This window comes from Crinia signifera, chromosome 2 (assembly GCF_055691185.1).
Source record: "Crinia signifera chromosome 2, ASM5569118v1, whole genome shotgun sequence".
NCBI lineage: Eukaryota > Metazoa > Chordata > Amphibia > Anura > Myobatrachidae > Crinia > Crinia signifera.
Genome location: NC_139218.1, coordinates 314,941,484 through 314,964,775, shown reverse-complemented (window position 1 = coordinate 314,964,775; position 23,292 = coordinate 314,941,484). Strand labels below are relative to the sequence as shown.

Here is a 23,292-nt window from a genome sequence, read left to right as displayed (position 1 = left end):
CCTCCTCTACCAGTGACCCCATCTGCAACTCCTCCACCGTTCTATTTAGGCTTTGCTCAAGATTGGAAATATCCCTCAGTCGCTGAACGGTCCGCTCTAGATCAGTGACCTGGGCTTCCAGGGCTGACGTTCGCTCACATCTCGTGCAGATGTATTCGCACTGGGACTCTTGCTCCAGGTGCGCATACATCTTGCACAACATGCACTGAGTGAGATTCTCAATCAGGGCCCCACCCATTTTATCTACCTCCCTGCGACTAACCCCCTAGTATACAGTAGAGAGTTAAATTACAATGCAATTACACACTACAAGTTAATTTTTATCAAAATATAAGAAAGTTGATACTTATCTGTTCCTGCAGCTGTGTCCCACTCCTGGTGTCCTCACACCTGTATCTATCCGCTTCCTCTGTAATTTCTTCCAGTTGCACGTTTTCCTCAGTGGCCCACTCTCAGATCATGCAGCACACTATCTGCACTTTGTGGACCCTTTAACAGGTCAGGCACCTGGGCTTCAAGCAAGAAGAAAGAAGAAGAGAAAAAAAAAAAAAAAAAGGGACAGAAGCCTCTTGCAACCTGGTTTAACCCCTTCCTGGATGTAACTCCTTCTTGGATATAACTCTGCACTTATTAAAAATGGCACTTAGAATAAAATGGCAGTTCAAAATTCACAAGTTCATTACATTCACTTGCCCCCTGCTGTTCTTATACTGCTGCTACTAATCAGCTACCCACCTGAGCAGAAAACCACTCCCACCTTCTGCACAATTCTGAGCAGAAAACCACTCCCACCTTCTGCACAATTCTGAGCAGAAAACCACTCCCACCTTCTGCACAATTCTACTAAACACACCACTCCTTCTTGGATATAACTCTGCACTTATTAAAAATGGCACTTAGAATAAAATGGCAGTTCAAAATTCACAAGTTCAAGATGTAATGTATGCATAGAGTTTATTATACAGTCAATGTTTTTTTTTTTAATGATATATTTGCCTCATTAAAGAATGCTTGGCAAAATATACATATCCGTTTGGACAGTCTAGAGGAGAGATCATAAATTAATTCAACTGGCCTCTTGTACTTTTGGCCCATGTCTTATAAGGGATGCTATGATGGCTTTGTTGGATACTGCGGGCCTCATTCATATATATACTTTGGATGAGTGGCGCCACCTGTGCTTGAATAATAATGATTAAATATATTATAATAAATTAAATAATATTATAATAATAATCCCTTAATTATGGAGGGTGTCAGCCAATCTTTAAGAAAAAGTAATGGTATGTTACTTAGAAAACATGTAAAAAAAAGTATATAAAGAGAACGGCGTCTAATTATTGTAAGTTACAAAACTTGGCTACTTGTATAAAAAGGTATATATTTTTTCGATGACAAATTTAGTATAAAAGAACATATAAAAAAACATAAACATATAATAAAAAAACAAGACAAGTTGTAGTAAATGTCAATAAAGTGCTCATCTTAGGTCAGGGGTTCCGAAACTTTTTTGTAATCACTGCGCCCTAGAGCAGCAGAATATTTTCAAGGCACCCCTAGGCCAAATGCTTCTTATCGAGAAATTCAGAAAAAATATATTAATTTAGGTGCATTGTGTTTATGGGCAGTATTCAATGTGAAAAATTCGCCGTGCATGGCGAGAGTTTTTTTTCTCTCGCCATGCACTCGCCCTGTTCCGGAGGGCTCGCTGCCACTCCTGCTCTCACTATTCAATGTGGTTAAGACTCGCGGCGAGTCTTAACCCCTGCAGCGGACGAGCGTCCGCGGCAGGGAGCTGGCAGGGAGCCGGGGGATGGTGGCAGCCAGGGAGATTAAAGTCTCCCTGGCTGCCCCAGAACATATGTGGAGGGGAGGTGGGCTCCCCGGGACCCAGGCAGCACAAGCTGCCCCCCCTATAGCCAGCGGGGGACCCAGTATTCACTGCACCCGATCGTGCATATGTAATGATCGGATGCAGTGAATATATGAATATCTAATGAGCGGCTCGAGAGCTCCGGCCCCCTGCTGGCTGCTCTGTATAAAAAAAAAAAAATTAAAAAAATATTTTTTTTTTTTAAATTAAATATATATTCATGTGCTAAAAGCACATGAATAAAAATAACATGCCCCCTCAGAGAAAAAAAATCCTGATTTTTTTTTTTTTACACCAAAATAAAAAAAAAAAAACCTTTTAGTTTAAAAGTTCACATTCCAGTTCTCCATGAAAAGATGGAGAATTGCTACACGGAGAGACACGGCAAAAATCACTTAAAAAGACGGCGAAAATATCACATTGAATAGGGTGGTTCACTTTTGGAGAGCAAAATGCTCCTTCCAACGCGAAAACAGCACAAACTCGCCATAAAACAAGGCGAATTTTTCTCATTGAATACTGGCCTATATGTCACAGTTGGTGAGGGACAGAATTTGCTTCTGTTTGTCCACATATGTTATGTTATGATTGGCAGCAACAAGCACTGGTTTTGCCTGGTACATTGACCATAAATAATATGAATTGATCCTGGTCCACCAACCCAAAGCACCCCTGCAAGTGTCCTGAGGGTGCCTAGACACACACACTGTCTTAGGTAATGGTAGGAGGTAGGTCACCCAACGCGTTTCGTCAATGTGATTTCATCAAGGCCTACCCCTAGATCAGCACTTTATGGAAATTGTTTACTACAACTTGTCTTGTTTTTTTTATTATATGTCCGTTTATGTTTTTTTTATATGTTCTTTTATTCTAAATTTGTCATCGAATAAATATATACCTTTTTAAATAAGTAGCCAAGTATCGTAACTTACAATAATTAGTCACCATTCTCTTTATATACTTTTTAAAATGTTGAGGTCCTCATTCATAGTTGAACTTTGCTCCTGTCTGTGTATGGATCTTGATATTTCTATTAGACTGTGTGCATGTTGAGGCCTGAATACACAATTTAAAGGGTAGTTAAGTTGGATGGATCTCGGTATGAACTTATTTTGCATTTGGGGGAGTGTTACCAAGCGGCAATAGGGCATTCTCACATAGGAGTGTTCTGTGGGGTGTCGCAAGTAGCCCTAATCCCCAGCTGTTGCATCTGTGATGCCACGGTCAGGTTGTGCTGCATCAGATTGTTTGCTGTGTTTTATCATTTTCTTTTTCCTATTTTCTGGAAGTGGTGTAATTGTTCCAGTTTCTGAAGGTGCCCATACACGTTACAATTATTGCATACAATATTGTATACAATATCGCATCTCATCGCATCTCAGTTTTGCGATGTGATGTAGTACAAAAAGTATGTGCTACACATACTTTTTGTACTAGATTTCATCTCCTCTCATTTTATCGGAAAACAAAGATGATGAGATGTAATATTGTATACAATAATTGTAACTTGTTTGGGCACCTTTACAACCAACCATGTGTTCTGCTGCACATTATGTAAGGTTTTATCAAAACACTCCCAATAAATGGAATTTTCTCCTTACTGTCGGCACTTCTGTTATACATAGGTAAGTATTTTAATGGCACAATGGAATAAATATATATTTTTTTTCATTTACTTAAGGTAAGTGGTAGAATAGTTGTATTTAAATAATTTAAACAAACCCAAAGGCCAGGCTGTGCGAGATCTCCACTGCATACTGGCACTAGTGCCACCAGCGGCTGCAATAGTGACCTGTGCTTGTGATCATAGTATGTAGTTGTTTGAAATATAGATGTATTCGATATATTGTATGTGAGTTTCAGATATGGATGTCTTTCATAATTTGAAGTACGTTGCTTAAAATACACAAAATTATATGGTCTTGCATAGCTCGTGTCATTCCCCATCTGATTATATTGGGCGGTATTCAATGTCGGCATGGGGGCTAAATGGCGAGGATCACAGAAAACAAGCCACCTTCGCCGTTTAACCCTTGCGCCTGCGGTTCCGGGGGAATCCTTGCTATTAGAGGAAGGCGAGGCTCGCGGCAAATGCAGGGAGCCCGCTGCATTTAGCCGTGAGCCTCGCTGTTTTGGCAGCTGCACATGCTGTTTCCACCTCGCTGTAAAAACGGCGCGTGCAAGGGGGTCATTTGAATACTGACCCACGAGCAGTCAGCACTGCTCACCGTCACAGCTTGCAAAAGAGCATTGAATACTGCCCATTGTTTAGTAGAGTTCCCCCCAGTGATAGTGGAAAGAAACCAATGGTGCACATGTTTGTGTGTATGACATTTTATCCAAGCAGTAGCTACAGTTGTCTCTACAAATCCTTCTTCTCCTTGCTTCTAGTTATTTTATCTCTTTCTCTTTATAGGCCAGATGTATCAAGCTTCAAAAAGTTCCTTTTGGTTTATACAATTAGTCCCCGATTATTATTATTAGTTATTCCAACTATGGCTGGTATTTAATTAGACACAGTAAAAGTACCACAGCTACTTTACTTGCCTGAAGCGATCCAATTAGCCTCAATGCCAGGAATTAGGAATTTTGTTTTGCCTGCCTCCAAATTTGCGAGTGGGGTGGGAAAAAATATTGATCTGCAAATTATTGCAGATCCTGTGTTTTTGCACAAAACTTGAAAAAAAAAAAAAATGAATGTGAAAAAGGGGACTAATTGTATAAACCAAAAGGAACTTTTTGAAGCTTGATACATATATGTAGATGTAGAGTTTGTATATACTCCCCGTACCTCTGGGGACTCACATATTCCAAAAATATACTGGTAGGTTATTTGGCTCCTAACAAAATTAACCCTAAAATGAATGTGCGTGCTTGTACATGTGGTAGGGAATATAGATTGTAAGCTCCACTGGGGCAGGGACTGATGTGAAGGTTCAAATATTCTCTGAAGCGCTACGGAAAACGTGTGTGCTATATAAGAAACGGTTATTAATAATAATAATAATAATATCTATATAGATATAATTATTATTTTTTTTAAATAATGTTTGTGCCTTGTTTGGCATATGCTTTCATATGTAACTGGCTACATCTTACTGCACATAACAAAATATTAAATGGTAAAATGCTCCAGAATTTGAATTGAACTGATCTAGAATAGGAAGACAGGAACAACCCTGGGGTGTGATAGCTGCCAAGTTCATCACCTAGGAAGAAGTGGGGATAACCTTCCTGATCTCAAACTGGCAGACAGACTAATTTCCTTGACTGATTGCAAATAACATTTCTTGTAAGAAAGGAATTCAATCTATTTTAACATCTGTTGTAGAGTATGTTTCAAGCATCTCATGTGGTAAGGAATTCCACAGCCGAGTCACTCTTACATAGCTCCTTCCAGTGAGGATAATAAAACAATCTCCTATTTAAGTCATAGCCTCTTGTCTTAAACAATTAATAAGGCATTAATTACTATCAGAAATATTTATGTTGCAGCTTGATGCTAAAATGAGGCAATACATGAAACATCTAGACAGTACTTGAAACAAATTGTAAATTTCAGGAATAAAAAGCCGTTTAGAAAACTATGCTGACAATGTTCTACAGAATCGCATTGCTCTTAATCACATAGGCGTGGAGCTGATTTTATATAGTGTGGCAAGCGCAGCGAGCCACCGAGCCCGAAGCGTGGGGAGCGCACGCGCATTATTTCACAGGTATTACGCGTGCGCTCGCCACGCTTCGGGCTACACTATATAGATTCAACTCCACGCCGACGTGGATAGTGGGGGTATGAAAAGGTTGTAGGACGCGAAAGACAGTGATAAAAACAAACTGGGTAACAGCAGACAGACTTGAAGGTAGGAGGGCCCTGCTGCAAGCTTACAATCTATAGGGATGTATGTATGTATGTATGTGTGTGTGCGTGTGTGTGTGTGTGTGTGTGTATATGTATATATATCTATCTATCTATCTATCTATCTATATATATATATATATATATATATATATATATATCTCTATAGATAGATAGATAGATAGATAGTTTGGAATGGCGCACTTCTCAACTTCAGTCCATAACTTGGTGTTATTCTCTTTATTAAAATTCTTAAGACAAAATGTGCTGTTTTAACCCACGTGTTTCGCCCAACAAGGGGCTTCCTCAGGGGTATCAGCTTTTTTAGAATAACGCTGTAGTAAAACTGCAAGCAAGGTGGAAAGTGTGCGATTCTTTCCTCAAAGCTGAAAGAAGACCACCCAGCTTATTCTACTGTTTCAATCAGTTAACCAACCGATAACTGGCCCGGTATTCAATTGTATGGGCGATCCAATTGAATGCCCGCATTGATTACCCCAAAACAACTCTTACTACCAAAGGTGGGGTTAATTCGAGCCAGTTATCGGTTGGTGTAATGTGTGTGTGTGTGTGTATGTATGTATGTATGTATGTATATATATATATATATATATATATATATATATATATATATATATATATATATATATATATATATATATATATATGTGTGTGCAGTACGGATAGTGTAATAGTTAGCATTACTGCCTCACAGCGCTGAGGTCATGGGTTCGATTCCCACCATGGCTCTAACTATGTGGAGTTTGTATATTCTCCCCGTACTTGCGTGGGTTTCCTCCGGGTACTCCGGTTTCCTCTCACAATAATATACTGGTAGGCTAATTGGCTCCCACCAAATTAACCCTAGAACATCTGTGTGTGCATGTACATGTGGTAGGGAATATAGACTGTAAGCTCCACTGGGGACAGGGACTGATGTGAATGTTCAAATATTCTCTGTAAAGCAATTTGGCGTCAAATTTGTGGTATACATCGTCCTATGCCCATGCCACAAGATATATGTGGGCAAAACTGTCCGAACTCTAAAGGAGAGAATTGCGGCTCACCGCTCCTCGGTGAAAAAAGCATTAATCAAGGAAGACAAATTAACCCCTCCAGTAGCAAGGCACTTTGCAAACTGTGGTCATCGAATGAGAGACTTTAAATTTATGCCCATCGATCATATTCCCCCGATGAGAAGAGGGGGTGATCGGCATAAAAGGCTACTCCAACGTGAGAGCCAATGGATTTACAATTTACAATCTCTTGCTCCTAAAGGCCTCAACGAGGAATTAAATATGTCTATTTTCATCTAGATACGTGTGTTGTGATACTAATGGAGCCTACTGGGTCTTTTTTGACCTAATCGGCCTATTTCATAAATATATATGTACTCTGCTGCTTTGATTGTATCTTCCTGATATTTAGTTGTGTGCTTTCATAGGTTTCCTTTTGTTTATATGCTTTGGTGTATGGTTTATTTTTCTGATCACACATGCGCAGTGTGTGTAAGCCTTTTTATCCAGTATATACAGGTCCCGGTTGATATGACTTACTATAGGAGGGATATCGTTACCTGTACTGGATTCCCTATATATGGCTACACGCACTGAACACTGTGGATCCGTTATATTATATTTTTGTACATATTATTTGGTTTTCATTTCATTTACATTGGAAATGTGTGTTGCCGGGTTCCCATGACTACGGATGTGTAACAGTGACAACATCCGGACTGTGCGGCAGCCTGACCGTTCCCCTGCACTCCACGGCTGGTGTACTCAGTTCCGCTTCCGGTTTTTCCAGACTGCAAGTGATTATCACTTGCAGTCTGGATCCCAATGAGTGCACACCATTCCTCTGACACAGGGTCTAATAGAAAGAAAAGATCTTGCTTTCTTGGACACATTGGGACAAGATTTGAATTTGCCCTAATTAGGTTCTTCATTCAAGCTTTAAATATATTGTCAAAGACATCTGATTAATTAAACATCTTAAAACTATAAGAAGGTTTCTATAACACCTACTGTCTTCTGAGGTGTCACATTTGGACCCTAACTACGGTTCTTTTGCGCTATCTTTATCTCCTGACCCAGAAGGGTCAAATAAACTTTGTTTATTCTAAGATCATGTACCCCTGATGAAGTCTCTAACGAGACGAAACGCGTTGGGTGTTGGTCAGATGTACTGAAAATAAAAAGAAAAGCTTCTTATAAAAGAACCACTGCAATTGTTTCTGGTCAATATTTTTATTAAAATATTTTTATGTTGGACATTACAGAGTTGGGGCGCTGAAGACACTATTGTTGGTGTAGTTAGTTTGTTCTATCCCTACTAGTAGGGGATAGAGTGTCAACAGCGACCACCTAATATTGTATTTTAACAGCGCAAGTTTTGGGGATTTTGTCTATATATATATATATATATATATATATATATATATATATATATATATATATATATTTATTATTATTTTTTCAATTGGAGAATATCAATTGAATAAAAAATAATTATTTTGCTATATATACACACATCTATTTCTAGAATATATATATTATGTATGTCTTTGATAGAGATAGGGGTGTGTCTGTGTATAGTGAAATATATATATATTTTTTAATTAAATTGATTTCCTTATATAATCCTTATTTGAATAACCTCAAGGAATTGTCTTATCTTTTACACAACAGCAGGGAATTGTCTTATCTTCTATATCATATTTTTAGCGGAGCTGGAAATAACCCAGTCCAAATCTGTTGCTGAGCAGATGTCGTGCTTTTAAATCAAAGGTCTTTAAATGTCTTCTGGGTAAATTATACACACAACAGATTATGAAGGATTCTCTTGATATTGAGCGCTATAATGGCAAATGTCACACAGTTGCTGTGCTAGCACTGGCATAGCACACCTAAGATACAAGTTAATGATTATTCCAATGAACCAGTATCTTTAAACATTCACACTATATATTATTTACCCAGAGGGTAGTCATGTATACCCAGTTTAGGACGGTTATTGTGTATGGATTAATAGAGTGGTACAGTGATATAGATCTGTGCTGCCTCCCTCTGCGGAGTACGTTGTTAGACAGTGGCTGGTGTTATAATCTAATGGACATAACAGGGGTTTGTGCTAATGCAGAGAAGGGCTATGTGGCACATAAGAATTTCTTGCTACATGCAAAATATTTCACATTTTGATAAAAGATTTAGCTGTGCCATTCAGTAGGTACTTGAAATCCAAGGTTAGAGATAATCACCCTCATTGTAGTTGGCTCGGTCAGTGAATTTGCAATGGGGACCGATGGTTATGTTCTGTACAGGCGCCTTCTGCGACTTGCATAGTCACTGTGGTGTTCGGACAGGGGGAGGGGATGGGATGGAGGAGTGAACGCAGGCAGGCACCTGCCTTCTGGGGGTGGGTGGCTGATGTCACAGAACATCAGCCGCCTGCCTGGTTCTCAGCCCCAGACACCGCAAGTCTAGGTCAGTCCAGACTGACTTGGTTTTGCGGACAGGGTAAAAATAATTAGATTGTCAGCGACCATCAAATGATTTCGGCCCAGAATGCTGTTCTGCGAGTGGATGTATATGCAATACGTCCTTTTGCAAAGGGGCCGTGATTTACATACTGTGGTGGGGAGCGGGCATTAGCTTGGGTGGCGTTAGAAGGCTCGCTAAGCAGTGAGAATTCGCTCAGAATCACCCCCAATATACCTATGTAGATAAATGCCAGTAAGTGTGTTTGTTTTTTTTTTAAAACATTTTTTTACATTGTTTTACCTTCTTAATTGCAAATTTTTGTTGGTACATCTAGCTAAATATTCACATATACAGTATTGGCTGGGACTACGCATACCCCCCCCCACGTATGCTTTCTGGGATGTGTAGTGTAGATGTGATACTGGTATCCCACTCCTATTGTTGAGTACAGATTTGTTGATTGGAGTATCCAGAGACTCTTCCTTTTATATGGTCATATGAAAATAATGCAATTACTTTTGTCGTGTGTGTGTGTGTGTGCTGCTCGAACCTAGATGTCTTGAACCCCCCCCCCCCTCCCCTGCACTTTGCATCCTGGGTGGCACTGGTTAACTTGACACAATCCATGAGCGATGTATGTACACTGAGCGCAAATGTGCAGCAAAATCTTCGAAGGTTTGGGGAATATGGACAAATTCACAATACTTCTTTAAACACAACAGTTAACATGTTTCTTCCTTTTTTTTTTTATTATCAGTTTTTTATATAGCGCACACATATACTACATCGCTTTATAGAGTATATTTGAACATTTGCATCCATCCCTGCCCCAGTGGAGCTTACAATCTAGCAAGAAGGGTTTGGGGGGTCAGTTGCACAAGACCACAATAGTAATTTATATTATAGAAGAATTGGGCCCCCTGCTGGATATGGTGGCAGATAATACAATAGGTATGCAGGGGTGTGCTACCACGAACAGAGATCACAGTATTAGCGAGGGACAGGGAAAGGTCTGTCACTTATGTGGTGCACCAGAAAGGAAATAACTGGAGACTTAAAATATACCTTTTATTTAGGTTATATATTAAAAAGCTGCAAAATATAACACTACATGAAACCTAAAACAAGGACAAGGTGAGTAAAGTGCATGTTAAAAATGCTTGTGCTGTGTCCCTTAGCACTTATTCCTTAAATTATAGGTTGTGGTGTGTCTATTCCTTTAATATTGGCTATTGTAGCTCGTAAATAGTATGGTAGACACATTATGTATTCACATTCAATTGTAATATGTAAACACAAAAATACATCTTCAAAAAAATCCCTTAAGTCTGTGTGCAATATGTGAAAGTCTAAAATCTCATTAATGTCAGTTGATGGTGGAGCTAGAACTGGTTAATGCTTCTGGTCCGTCACAGCTTAAATATAATGAGCAGTATCAGGTTAAAGGTCCTGTAAAGGACACACACTGTTTAGTATAAGGTTTTGTATCCGCTCGTATATTTAATATACTAAACTATGTTGCATTTAATGGTAAAGACACATGTGTTGCAATGTGTTACAGTATCCACTATTTGAAGAGATCTTTTACACTTTTGCTAAATTACAGTACAATATGGATCACTGTTGTGTACACTGTATTTCAACGTGTGTACGTATATTGGAGATTAGTCTTCTATGGTCATGTGTATTAGTAGCAAATGTGTCCTTATGTCAGACAAATGCAGTGATTCACAAACAGATATTGTAACTGATAAGGGTAAGCAAATTTCGCCCAGTGTGTATGGTGCTGATTGGGTGAGCTGCTGATATTACAGTTCACCACACATCAGCACACTTGAGGCGTGTAATAGGCAGCTCATGTAATATAACATATTGTGCCTTGCGGAGGCAATTTCCTAGATGCGGCTGTTATAGATCATAAGTGGACACAATTATTCATACGAGTCCTAAAAAGGACTGATCGATAAACACAGTGCAGCACACAGATATTGCAGTCTGTATTATGCTCTCGGGTGAACTGCCTATGTAGCAGTTCACCACATACTAGCTCACTGGCACCGGTGGTATTGTATTAATTCAAGACCTATCATGGTGTTCAAGACATATCACGGTGCCAAAAGACATATTACGGTGCCCAACATGGATCTTAAACCGCGGGAAACTGACAGAGATAAAGTATTGCACAATAAAAACACATTAGAGACCTGAAAAGGACTAGCATTCAGACATAAGTATAGGACGGCTATAGGGAGCGACCTAGGGAGGCCGGCGTATGCTTCGCAGTTCTTCCTCAGTGTTATCTCTGTCAGTTACCCGCAGTTTAAAATCCATGTTTGGCACTGTGATATGTATTGAATTAAAACAATACCACCGGTGCCAGTGAGCTAGTATGTGGTGAACTGCTACATAGGCAGTTCACCAGAGAGCATAATACAGACTGCAGAGTGCAATATCTGTGTGCTGCACTGTGTTTATCGATCAGTCCTTTTTAGGACTCCTATGAATAATTGTGTCCACTTATGATCTATAACACAGCTGCATCTAGGAAATTGCCTCTGCAAGGCACAATATGTTATATTAAATGAGCTGCCTATTACACGCCTCAATCAGCACCACACACACTGGGCGATATTTGCTTACCCGTGTCAGTTACAATATATGTTTGTGAATCACTGCATTTCATAAGGACACATTTGCTACGAATACACATGACCATAGGAGACGAATCTCCAATATACGTACACACACGTTGAAATACAGTGTACACAACAGTGATCCATATTGTACTGTCATTTAGCAAAAGTGTAAAAGATCTCTTCAAATAGTGGATACTGTAACACATTGCAACACATGTGTCTTTACCATTAAATGCAACATAGTTTAGTATATTAAATTTACAAGCGGATACAAAACCTTATACTAAACAGTGTTTGTCCTTTACAGGACCTTTAACCTGATACTGCTCATTATATTTAAGCTGTGACGGACCAGAAGCATTTACCAGTTCTAGCTCCACCATCAACTGGCATTAATGAGATTTAAGACTTTCACATATTGCACACAGACTTAAGGGATTTTTTTTGAAGATGTATTTTTGTGTTTACATATTACAATTAAATGTGAATACATACTGTGTCTACCATACTATTTACGAGCTACAATAGCTAATATTAAAGAATAGACACACCACAACCTATAATTTAAGGAATAAGTGCTAAGGGACACCGCACGCGCATTTTTAACATGCACTTTACTCACCTTGTCCTTGTTTTATGTTTCATGTAGTTTGTTATATTTCGCAGCTTTTTAATGTATAACCTAAATAAATGGTATATTTTAAGTCTCCATTTATTTCCTTTCTGGTGCACCACATAAGTGAAAACTTACAATCAATATTGTAAGCTCCACTGGGGTACATGTACATGCACACATTTCTTGTACAATTTTGGGAACCAATTAACTTACCAGTATATTTTTGGATTGTGGAATGAAACCGGAGTATCTCAAGGGAACTCGTGCAAGCATGGGGAGGGATAAACAACACATAGTCAGTCATGATGGGAAACCTCAGCCCTGAGGTGATGGGATTGGCTGGAGGGGTGGTGCTCCCGACATGCTTTAGCCTGCCTTTATGTGCCATATGCTAAATTATTTAATGAGTTAATGTATATGATGTAAATAATGTAAAGCACACTATGTTTTATAACTTGTATTTGATATATTATGGGAAACGGTAAAATACACTTGATTTAAAATAAACATTTGGACTCTCTGGCATTCAGTAAGCTGCGATCTTCACAGCTTACTGAGCCAACCAGAATCATGCCATTGGTGTGCGTATGTACAATGCACCCTATGCTTTGTCAGGTCTTCTATGTACAGCAGGAAATATTGCTATTACTTAGAGGTTTATTAGATTTTTTGAATACCTTCTATACCACTGGCTCTAGCTTGCTGTTCAGGTGCTTGAGTGCCTCGTCTACACATACTTTGAGTGGACTGATTATCCTCTGCAGCGCTGACAATCGATGGCTGAAACTATCATAATGGAAGAAATATATGACCGAAAATGAATCTTTTGTAGTAGGAATAAAATGCATAAATGCTCTGCTATAAACAGTAGTTTATTTCACAATGCACATAGAAAGCTAGAGTTAATATACAAAATCTATTTGTTCCTGTTACATTAATATTTTGCCTTGTATTGAATTGTATTCATGTGTGTACACTTTAAATGTGCAATAAAAAGCCTGTTTTGACAAGAGCGGAGAATAGATCTGCATACTTCTAAATATCAGCCTGCAGCATAAAGCAATAACAACGCTACTGTAATAAAGAATAGCAGTAACTTGCACAACTCTAGATGAAATCTAAATGGCAAATAGATACAATGAAACAATATGATTTTTTTTTAGTTTTCTATGTATATAAAGTGTCTGTAACCATAACAAGATAATATTAGTGAGCATACATATTAATTCCCCTTTCACATTGCAGCTTTTACACGGTATATTGCTGTTTTTTTTACAGTTTTAAAATGGGAACAGCTGCAGTGTGAAAGCTCCATTGTCAATTTACCGGTTACAGAATACGGTACTTGTGTATTATCACAGCGCCCAAGTTTGTTACGTACGGCACCATAGGAAAATTAACGGCCGTGCGATACGATTTTCCTATGTAACTTATTCAGTGCTCTCTTAGCCCCGGGGGATGGCATCGCATCTCCCGCATATATAGGGTGTACGATGCCATTACATTACCTATACAATTATATCATTGTATGACTTACAATGAGGTTTTAGGCACCCCCCTCCCAATATCCACACCACCCCGAAGCGTCCTCCGACCTTTTCATACCCCTACTATCCACGTCGGTGTGGAGTTCATTTTATATAATGTGGCGAGCGCACGTGGATTACTTTACATGTATTCCGCGTCCCCTCGCGGGGCTCACTTTGCTCGCCATGCTTCGGGCTCGGTGGCTCACTGCGCTCGCCACACTGTATAAAATCCACTCCACGCCGACGTGGATAGTAGGGGTATGATGAGGTCGAAGGACGCGTTCCGCTGCCCCTCGCGGGGCTCACTGCGCTCGCCACGCTTCGGGGTGGCATGGATAGTGGGGGAGGTGCCTAAAACCTCATTGTATGTCATTATTGTATACCTAATGGCATTGTACACCCTATACATTATAAATAGAAGAGCACTGAATACATTACATAGGAAAATCTGATCGCATCGGCACTTACAATGGCCCATGCAATGCGATGCGATTTCCCTACGCAGAATAGCCCACTAAGCAAATAGCTTAGTGGGCGCCATGATAATACACAAGTACCCAGAATACCGGTATTTTGAAACGTGTTAAAAGCAGGATCCTACACGTTTGTGAGCCGTTTTCCCTGCAGTCTGAACAGCTCAGAAACGGTATTTGGTACAAATGATAACCACACAAGAGTGATGGGTTATCTCCTTGCATGATCCCCGCCCACAAAATAATACATTTAAATAAACATTTAAAATGACATTGTATGGCTTTCTATGGGTGAAACGGGTTAAACTGTATTTTAAGACACGTTCACAAAAATGTGAAACCAGCTTTATATTATATTATCACCTATCCTTTTTTATATATTGTGTGTATCCTTTCTCTGTGTGTCATGATGATTGCATTCTAGCTGGCTTGGGCACAGCACGCACTGTCCCTGGCTCATTATTTACTGTTTATGTATCTGATTGGGCCTTGATTTTTTGTTTGCAAATGCTGTTTACCTGATATGACGTTCTCCCATAGTAATGCTGACAGAGGTCTTGCTGAGGGCAATACGCTCTCCTTGAATTCATGTCCTTTTGTTTTGCAATGTATGCAGATGGATACAAAGTCCCTCATGCTTCATTAAAAGCTGCTTACATCAGATCCTGGCATACTACACACTTTTATTTTGTTGGTACCCCTGAAATACTTGTAGCTCAGTGAGCGAAAAATATTTTCATATTAAAGCTTTACGCATTCAATCCTAGCCGATATTTCCGATAGTCCCGGACATTTTTGGCCTGGAGGGACTTGCCGCTGCAGATTAGACATTGTGAAAAACTACTAAATATTTCAATTAATGGTAATTTTTGTAAAATAAATAAATGAATAAAAGCGTGGATCCACATGTTTTATCAATTGTTTCAATGTTTCCGAAAGCCTGAATAGGTTGAATGTAAATATGGCCTATTCTCTGCTAAAACTGCCGATACTTCGGCCTGAAGGAAATATCAGCACAGATTGAATATGCCTCATTAGGGTGATCCGGTTACACATGATGTCTTGTAGAAACGTTTTGCCTTGAGACATTGCAAGATATTGCAGGTAAGAAACATTTGGCAAATATTCCTTGCACCCCATAGAAGTGTGAGCAGAACTAAGCAGAGTTTAACTTCCCATAATACCCTGATGTGGACAAGGCTCCAGCTCACAGCTTATTGAATCTCCTTCTAGTATGAGATTGGGGTTTGTGTCCATTTTTGTTATCCATGTTGAAATTTCTCTGCTTTCCTACTGGTCAGTTTAGTATCGTTGGACAGGTACTGTAGAACATATATGTAGATTTTCCAGAGTGTTTCTGGAAGCTTTGCACCTGAAACTGGTATTTTAAAACATTTTGTTCCAAGAGTAATGGTTTCAGTCTTTCTTTTGCGCCTAGTGTACGATACCAATCATCACTGATGTGTTATACAGACTGATAACATCAAGGCTGATTATTCTGTCTGAAATGGAAGTGAATCCACATCTCCCAGTGATCTATAAATTGACAAAGGGTTTTCAAATTAAACAGTTTCCTTCAGACAGAGGTGTGCCACATGTCTGAGGAGTCTTAACTAGTACAGCCGGCTGCATCCTTCTTTAATGCATTTCTTTCGATGAAGACTTTTTATTATAATACTCCCATTTAGACTGTAAGGGCTCACTTCCCTCCATGTGCTTTTCTTTCCCTCACTTATACCATCATCTGCTCCCCACTGCCTACAGCAGCACCGAACCTGTGGGTTCTGCTGCCCTTCTATTCATTTGTGTACAGCTGTATTTTGTAAGGTGCTGCAAACCCTTCATAGTGCCATATAAACCATGATTATGATTTTATAATATTTTTAAAATTTAGAGCAAAAAAAATAACACCTCTCCTGTTTAATGCAAAACATTGATGTAAAAAAAAGTGTTTTTTCGATTTAGTTTTTTTTATTAAGAAATCTTGTTTCTGTATATTCTAGTGATGTGCATGGATGCAAAGATAAACTTTGACACCAATGCTGCATATCGTCAAAAAGGAATTTTCGATCTACGAGACTGGTCACAGGAAGACGAACGAGACCAACAAGCGGCAAAAGCTGACCTCAACTACATTGGCCTGGATGGAAATATTGGGTGCCTTGGTACGTAATGTCATTGTGCTGTATGCTATATTCTTGAGTGTAATATTTGTTGGAGACTTATTCTGTATCTATATCGTATACCACATTCTGTCTTGTCATTTATATTTGCTGCCAGGATGTAAGTAAGATACTGTCATGAGCAAGTCTGAATGCTAAAGGGGGGTGCTGTCCATCTTCTGATGTGGCACAAAACTATCAGCAGTTTTGATGTCAGATAGAGAGAAACCCTGTGATATCATGTATAAAATTATGGAATTGCCTCTATTTTCTCTTCATCTTTGAGACTAATATAGGGCACACACAAAGCCACAGTGTAACGGAGGTGGTACTTAATTGGTGAGCACTGCATATATATAGAAGTGAGACTGTAGATGATGGGCAACGGCTATGCTGCGATTGGTGAACTAATAATGGTTATGCTGGTTATAGAGTTATAAATCGTCTTGTTCTGTGTGACTTTTATGCTATCAGAGGGGTATGGACTGTTACACTCTTCATTAGTCTGTTTTGTACAATGTTTGTTTGATGCAAAATATGTATACTTTGGATCCTGGTGTGTTCTTAGTTTCAATCATGACCCATGTGTAGTACATGTGTAGAATTTGAAATATCCAATTCACTGTAATAAACAGATTCCCTTTTAGCTTAATAAACTAACTACAATAAAATAAGTGCTTTGTCCTCCATGTCTATGGGCCAGAAATGAAGTACAATGGCAAATACAAGGCATATTATTATGGGTTAAGCTGTTTCTTTCCTATAATTTTCCTTTCCTTCCATTTCCTCCTCCTGAATAATTTTTATGGCGAAACATACCTTAGGTCCACGTTACCTTACGTCCATTCTATGAATTGTTATTATACAGGGCAATTAAAAAAAAACTGATTTCATTACACACTATTCTATTAAGTAAAAGTCAAAACTTTAGCCACAAATATTCTACTTCTAATCTTGTATTACAAGTGTTTAGTGTGGCCACCACCTGCAGTGCCGACAACATCAAGGCAATAAGAATTCCTCCCTCACGCGTATCAGCATATCGCGATCCACTGAGTTGATCACTGTTGTTTGCTTTTTAAGGTCATCGCCTATAGTGGGTAGCGGTGGAACATAAACACCATATTTTACATATCTCTTAACAAGCAAAAAAATCACACACGTTGAGGTTTGGGGAAGTATAAATAGCAAGGTTTTGGACCCCCTTCCAATTTATCCATTGCTGGCATGTTTTCATTTAAAAACGCTCAAACCATTATGTGCAAATGGAGAAGGGGTGGGGGCTGCGCTATTTCGGCAGCGCGCAGTCTGTACTGCCGCGGCGAGTTTCTTTGCCTGGTTATAGGCTAATGTCAAGGTATACCTATATCTAGACTAGGGAAAAAATGTGCACAAACTGTCGCTATCATCTTGAAATACTGACCCGAATAGTTACCTGGACGTCACATTATCAAAGGCTATACCACACACTGCCTGGTAGCCATTGATGATGATAGTGATTACCATGTATGGCTGTGTGTGGTACAAATTTTGCATCACACACAGCTATACATGGTGGTTGTCATCATCATCAATTGCTGGCAGGCGCTGTACCGTACTAACCGGATATATCATCAATTTCTGGGGGTACAGTGTGTATTACAATTATATGATTTCCTTTCTTTCAAATAAAGGGGGTAACCTCGGCGTATCTAAATATATTTCGGGGCAAAAGGTAAAAGTTCCCTGACCCCTGGTATTGAAAGTCAAAGGTAAATGGCTGTCTGTGCGGTTTTTGGTCTTGCGCTGCCTAAACCGTTAAAGATATATCACAATGGGTTTTATTTCATACTATGTAGAGATTGTTCTATATTATCCAGTTTCTTCAGGAAAAAATATCTAAGCCCTGTTTATGGATACAAAATGTCAGTTTTCCTTTTCTTTTTTTTCTAGTTGTTTTATGTGAAAACTTATTTTTCTCTAAAGTAATCTTATAAGACTAGTTAAAAAAAAGCCTATAGCAGGCCTGGCCAACCTGTGGCTCACCAGATGTTGGGAAACTACACATCCCAGCAGTTCTAGCATTCCATAGTGACAAAACTGTGGCAATGCATGCTAGGACTTGTAGTTTGGCAACAGCTGGAGAGCCACAGGTTGGCAAGGCCTGGCCTATAGCCTTAAGTTCATAATTTCCTTGGAAAGCTTTGATGGGTCGCTAATTAAGAAGTACAGAAATTGACTCCTTCATACTCTACAGGAGCCATTACAGTGGGTAGCAGTGCATTCTAGAATGGGTGGCGTATGTACTGCAGCTCAAGAAATGCACCAAGTGATGTATAGTGTTTGAATCTTATGCGATATGCTCTCACAAAAGCACTGTTTGAGCACCTGGATGAAGTTACACTACAATAGGGCTACGAAAATGATATTGCCAGTTATTTCCTGTTGGAGTTTAATGAATGGAGTTGTTATGGTGCAAAGAATAATTTTCGTGAATCCACTTTTCTCCTTAAAGTGCTATTAAAATTTCAGGTCAATCAATAGAATGTTTTTTCCAGAGGCGTAGGGAGGGCGGAGCCACCGGAGCTCATGCTCCGGGCGCCGATTAATCGGTTGGCGCCGCCGGCCCGCCCCCCCCCCCCCCCCCCCTCCGCAAAAATCATCCCTGCACAAGAAAGATCATCTGCCCGGCGCCTGCCTTCTGCCCCCTGCCCGGTCTGTGACGCTTGGGCGGCTGACTCACTCCAATGTAAATTGGTGGTGCTGCTGCTCGGACCGGCTTCCGGGCAGCGCAGCAGCACTCAGATTCCTCCCAGAGTCGCCTGCCTCTCACTCCCTCCTCCGTCATCAGCCACAGCCATCCCAAGCGCTGGTGAGGAGAGTTTCTGCTGCTGCCCGTGCTGCCCTGCTATCATTATTCAAGGTAGATTTTTATTTTTATTTTTTTACAGCTAATTAAAGATGTAATAAGCATAATAATAAACTTGGTGATTCGTGGGTCCTGGGGGAGGGGAGGAGGGGGAGAGTAAATCTCTCTGGCATGTTATATAGTGCAGCAGATTCCGTTACAGTGTCTTATATAGCGCAGCAGATTCCGTTACAGTGTCTTATATAGCGCAGCAGATTCCGTTACAGTGTCTTATATAGCGCAGCAGATTCCGTTACAGTGTCTTATATAGCGCAGCAGATTCCGTTACAGCGACTTATATAGCAGCAGATTCCGTTACAGCGACTTATATAGCAGCAGATTCCGTTATAGTGTCTTATATAGTGCAGCAGATTCCGTTACAGCGTCTTATATAGTGCAGCAGATTCAGTTACAGCGTCTTATATAGTGCAGCAGATTCCGTTACAGGGTCTTATATAGTGCAGCAGATTCAGTTACAGCGTCTTATATAGCGCAGCAGATTCCGTTACAGCGTCTTATATAGCGCAGCAGATTCCGTTACTGTGTCTTATATAGTGCAGCAGATTCCGTTACAGTGTCTTATATAGCGCAGCAGAAGAATGGTCATGAACAACCGATACTAAAGGCTCACTCTACAATATTGGTTCACGTTTCAGTGTTGGACATTTCCAAGGCAGTAAGCTCCACAATTACTTTAATACTCCATGGCAGCCTGGGGTTTCCTGCCAGTGTGAAACAGTGTACAGTATGTCTTTTTCAGAGACCGGTTGGGTATTATTCAATGCACACAAGAAGAGGCGCTCCATTATATACTGACCAAGGGGTGCTTCTAGAAGGCAGCTCTACCTTTTATAATGGCTGCACATAGAAGATTGAAGAAAAGTTATCTGTGAATTACAAATATTTTTCTTTCAGTGTTTCCAGTATTGTTTGTGACATACAGTATTAGTAATGGTTGTAAAGTACAGTAGTGGCCACAATGTTTACAAGTTAATTGTGCTGACCAATAGGAATGAAGAATGCTTCTCCCTTTTGTGTAACCACGAGTTAGTGCTGAAGTAGTTGCATACAGCTGAGCCTACTTGTGTAGCTCGTAATGAGCATTCCTTCTTCATTTCAGCTTGGTCGCGTGAACTGTGGTTGTGCCTGTGTATCATCCCCTGAAGAGTTATTTTAAAAGCAAATAATTTTTTTTTATTTTTCACGGTCCTTATGTCAGTGTTCTGTGTATTACCTTTTAATGGGGAGTTGTTTGACAGGTTTATTTGTGTAACTTGTATGATATTGGTAATTGTTTTTTTTATCTTCAATAATTGCCAATCCTCTGAACTATACTGTATGTCCATTGTGCATGTTTGTGATTAATTTATTCTGTGTCTGCAGGCACTGTACACATTATATCTTTATCATAAATCACATGAATCCACTAGTTTTTTCTTTCTGTAATGTGATATACATGTGTCACTTGTCAGCCAGAGCTGTATCTATTTAAGGTTTCTTCAGGGTTTCTTTTACTATAACCTCATTAAAATTGTATTATCATGATGGAGAAAATTGCAAAAGTATTTGGCTTGTCGTCCATTGTGCGTTGCCTCATTGGTCTAATCATAGCACATTTGTGCATCTATTTCATATTTAGTTTGATCCTCAGGTCTTTAGCAACGTGATAAATAGCTTGTTTGTATTTTGCTGAAGGCCTGCTTTTTATATTTTACGCAGCTTTTAATAATCTAAAAAAATACAGCTGAATAATACCCCTTTCACATTGCAGCTCTAAAACGGTATATTGCCATTTTTTTAGCCTTTTAAAACAGTTAGAGTTGCAGTGTGAAAGCGCCAGTTTTAAATTACCTGTTCAAGAAAACTGGTAATTCAAAACAGGTAAAAAGAAGGATCCTACACCAGCATACCTCCCAACATGACCCTCTCCAGGAGGGACACATTGCTCTGCTCCTGGGCATTTCTCTTAAGGTGTGTACACACGGTCAGATGTGCCTTAAGATGCGATCCACGATCCAATCGCAAGGCACATCCGATTTGCATACAATCTTGACTATATAGTGCATATCTGCACTATATAGTCAAGGCAGCCAAGAGTTTCTGGCTTCCGATACGTGAACTCGGATCGGGATTGCAAGGGTTAAAACCCTTGCGATCTGCATCCGATTCCGATCCAATGTTGACTATATCATCATCGGAAAGGAAATCGGACCGTGTGTACACACTATTAATGTATGATTGCCATCACCTGTGGTGAGACGCCTTTCTTACCAATTAACGTGTTGAACACAGGTGAGGGTAATAATACATTACTAGGGAAGTCCAGGAACAGAGCATTCTGTCCCTCCCTGGGTCATGTTGGGAGGTATGCACCAGTGATGGCTAACCTTGACACTCCAGCTGTTGTTGAACTACACATCCCAGCATGCCCTACATCATTTTTAGCATGGCCAAATAGCAAAACTGTAGCAGAGCAGGCTAGGATGTGCAGCTGGAGTGTCAAGGTTAGCCATCACTGTCCTACACGCTTCAGACCCATTATTTGTGCAGTGTGAATGGGTCTGAACCGGTATATTGGATCCTACACCATCTCCCCCCCCCCCCCCTGGTACAAGGCAGCGGGTACCCCCGCCCCCCCCCCCCTCCTCTGGTACTTGGCAGAGTGCAGAGATCCGGGCAGTGCGGTGCGCGCGTCTTCGTCTTCACTGCATAGAAGTGTGGGCACATGGCTAGGTAGGCATAGTCCAGCAGGTCGTGCCAGGGTGCGGTGGCTAGCCGGCATGTTCCCAGCTGATGCATGGTAGGTGGAGGCTGCAGCAGGTGCGGGCTGGCTGTGCAGTTGTTGACAGTGCTTGCTCGGTTCCAGAGCTGCTAGTTTTGCTTATCCAGCTTCTGGACCAGCTCTTCTTGCGGCTACTTCACCTCCAGCTTGGCGTTCACCACCAGCCCGTTTGTAGCGGGGTTGCCCGCTATGGTGCCGCATTGGGGATCCGGGCAGCGCGGTCCGGTTTGGGATCATTTGGTCTACAGCATGATGGTCGACAGTCATTAGGTCAACATGGTTCTAGGTCGAAAGGTCATTAGTTCGACAGGTCATTAGTTTGACAATGTCTAGTTCGACAGTCAAAAGGTCAAAATGTCAACATGGGGTTTTTCACAGTTTTTTTTACCTGAATGTCAACACAGTAGACATGGACACCGCATCACTTGCTGAGCTTGCTATGCGTTGGGCGCGGTGGCTCGCTGCGCTCGGCACACTATTTTATTCCTTCACCACACCCTAGTGGATGGTAGGGCATGAAATACCGCATGTCAGCTCAAAAAACAGTGAAAAACCCCATGTCGACGTTTTGACTGTTGACCTAGACCAGGCTTTCCCAACCACGGTCCTCAAGGCACACCAACAGTGTAGGTTTTAGTGATATCCGGGTTGAGCACAGGTGACTTAATTAGTACCTGAGGGATCCTGATTAAACCATCTGTGCTGAAGCCTGGATATCACTAAAACCTGCACTGTTGGTGTGCCTTGAGGACCGTGGTGTGAAAAGCCTGACCTAGACACTGTCAAACTAATGACCTTTCGACCTAGAAATATGTCGACATTTTCCTATGTCGACCTAGACCCCATGTTGACCTTTTCCCATGTTGACCTAATAATGTCGACCTAATGACTGTCGACCTAATAACTGTCTACCATCAAGCTATAGACCAAATGACCGCATCCGCTGACTTCCCATTCGCCGCACGGACCCCGCTTCATCCCCAGCAATACAAGGAC

General features: G+C 40.4%; 1 protein-coding gene across 1 annotated transcript in view; it reads left to right on the top strand.

Annotated features, from left to right (window-relative positions):
* The window catches only part of SUCLA2 (succinate-CoA ligase ADP-forming subunit beta), a 112,655-nt gene that overhangs the window by 73,483 nt on the left and 15,880 nt on the right, over positions 1-23,292 (top strand). The window contains exon 7 of the mRNA XM_083168996.1: positions 16,469-16,630. Within this exon, the coding sequence (XP_083025122.1) occupies positions 16,469-16,630 (162 nt within the window). The remainder of the gene's footprint in view (positions 1-16,468; positions 16,631-23,292) is intronic.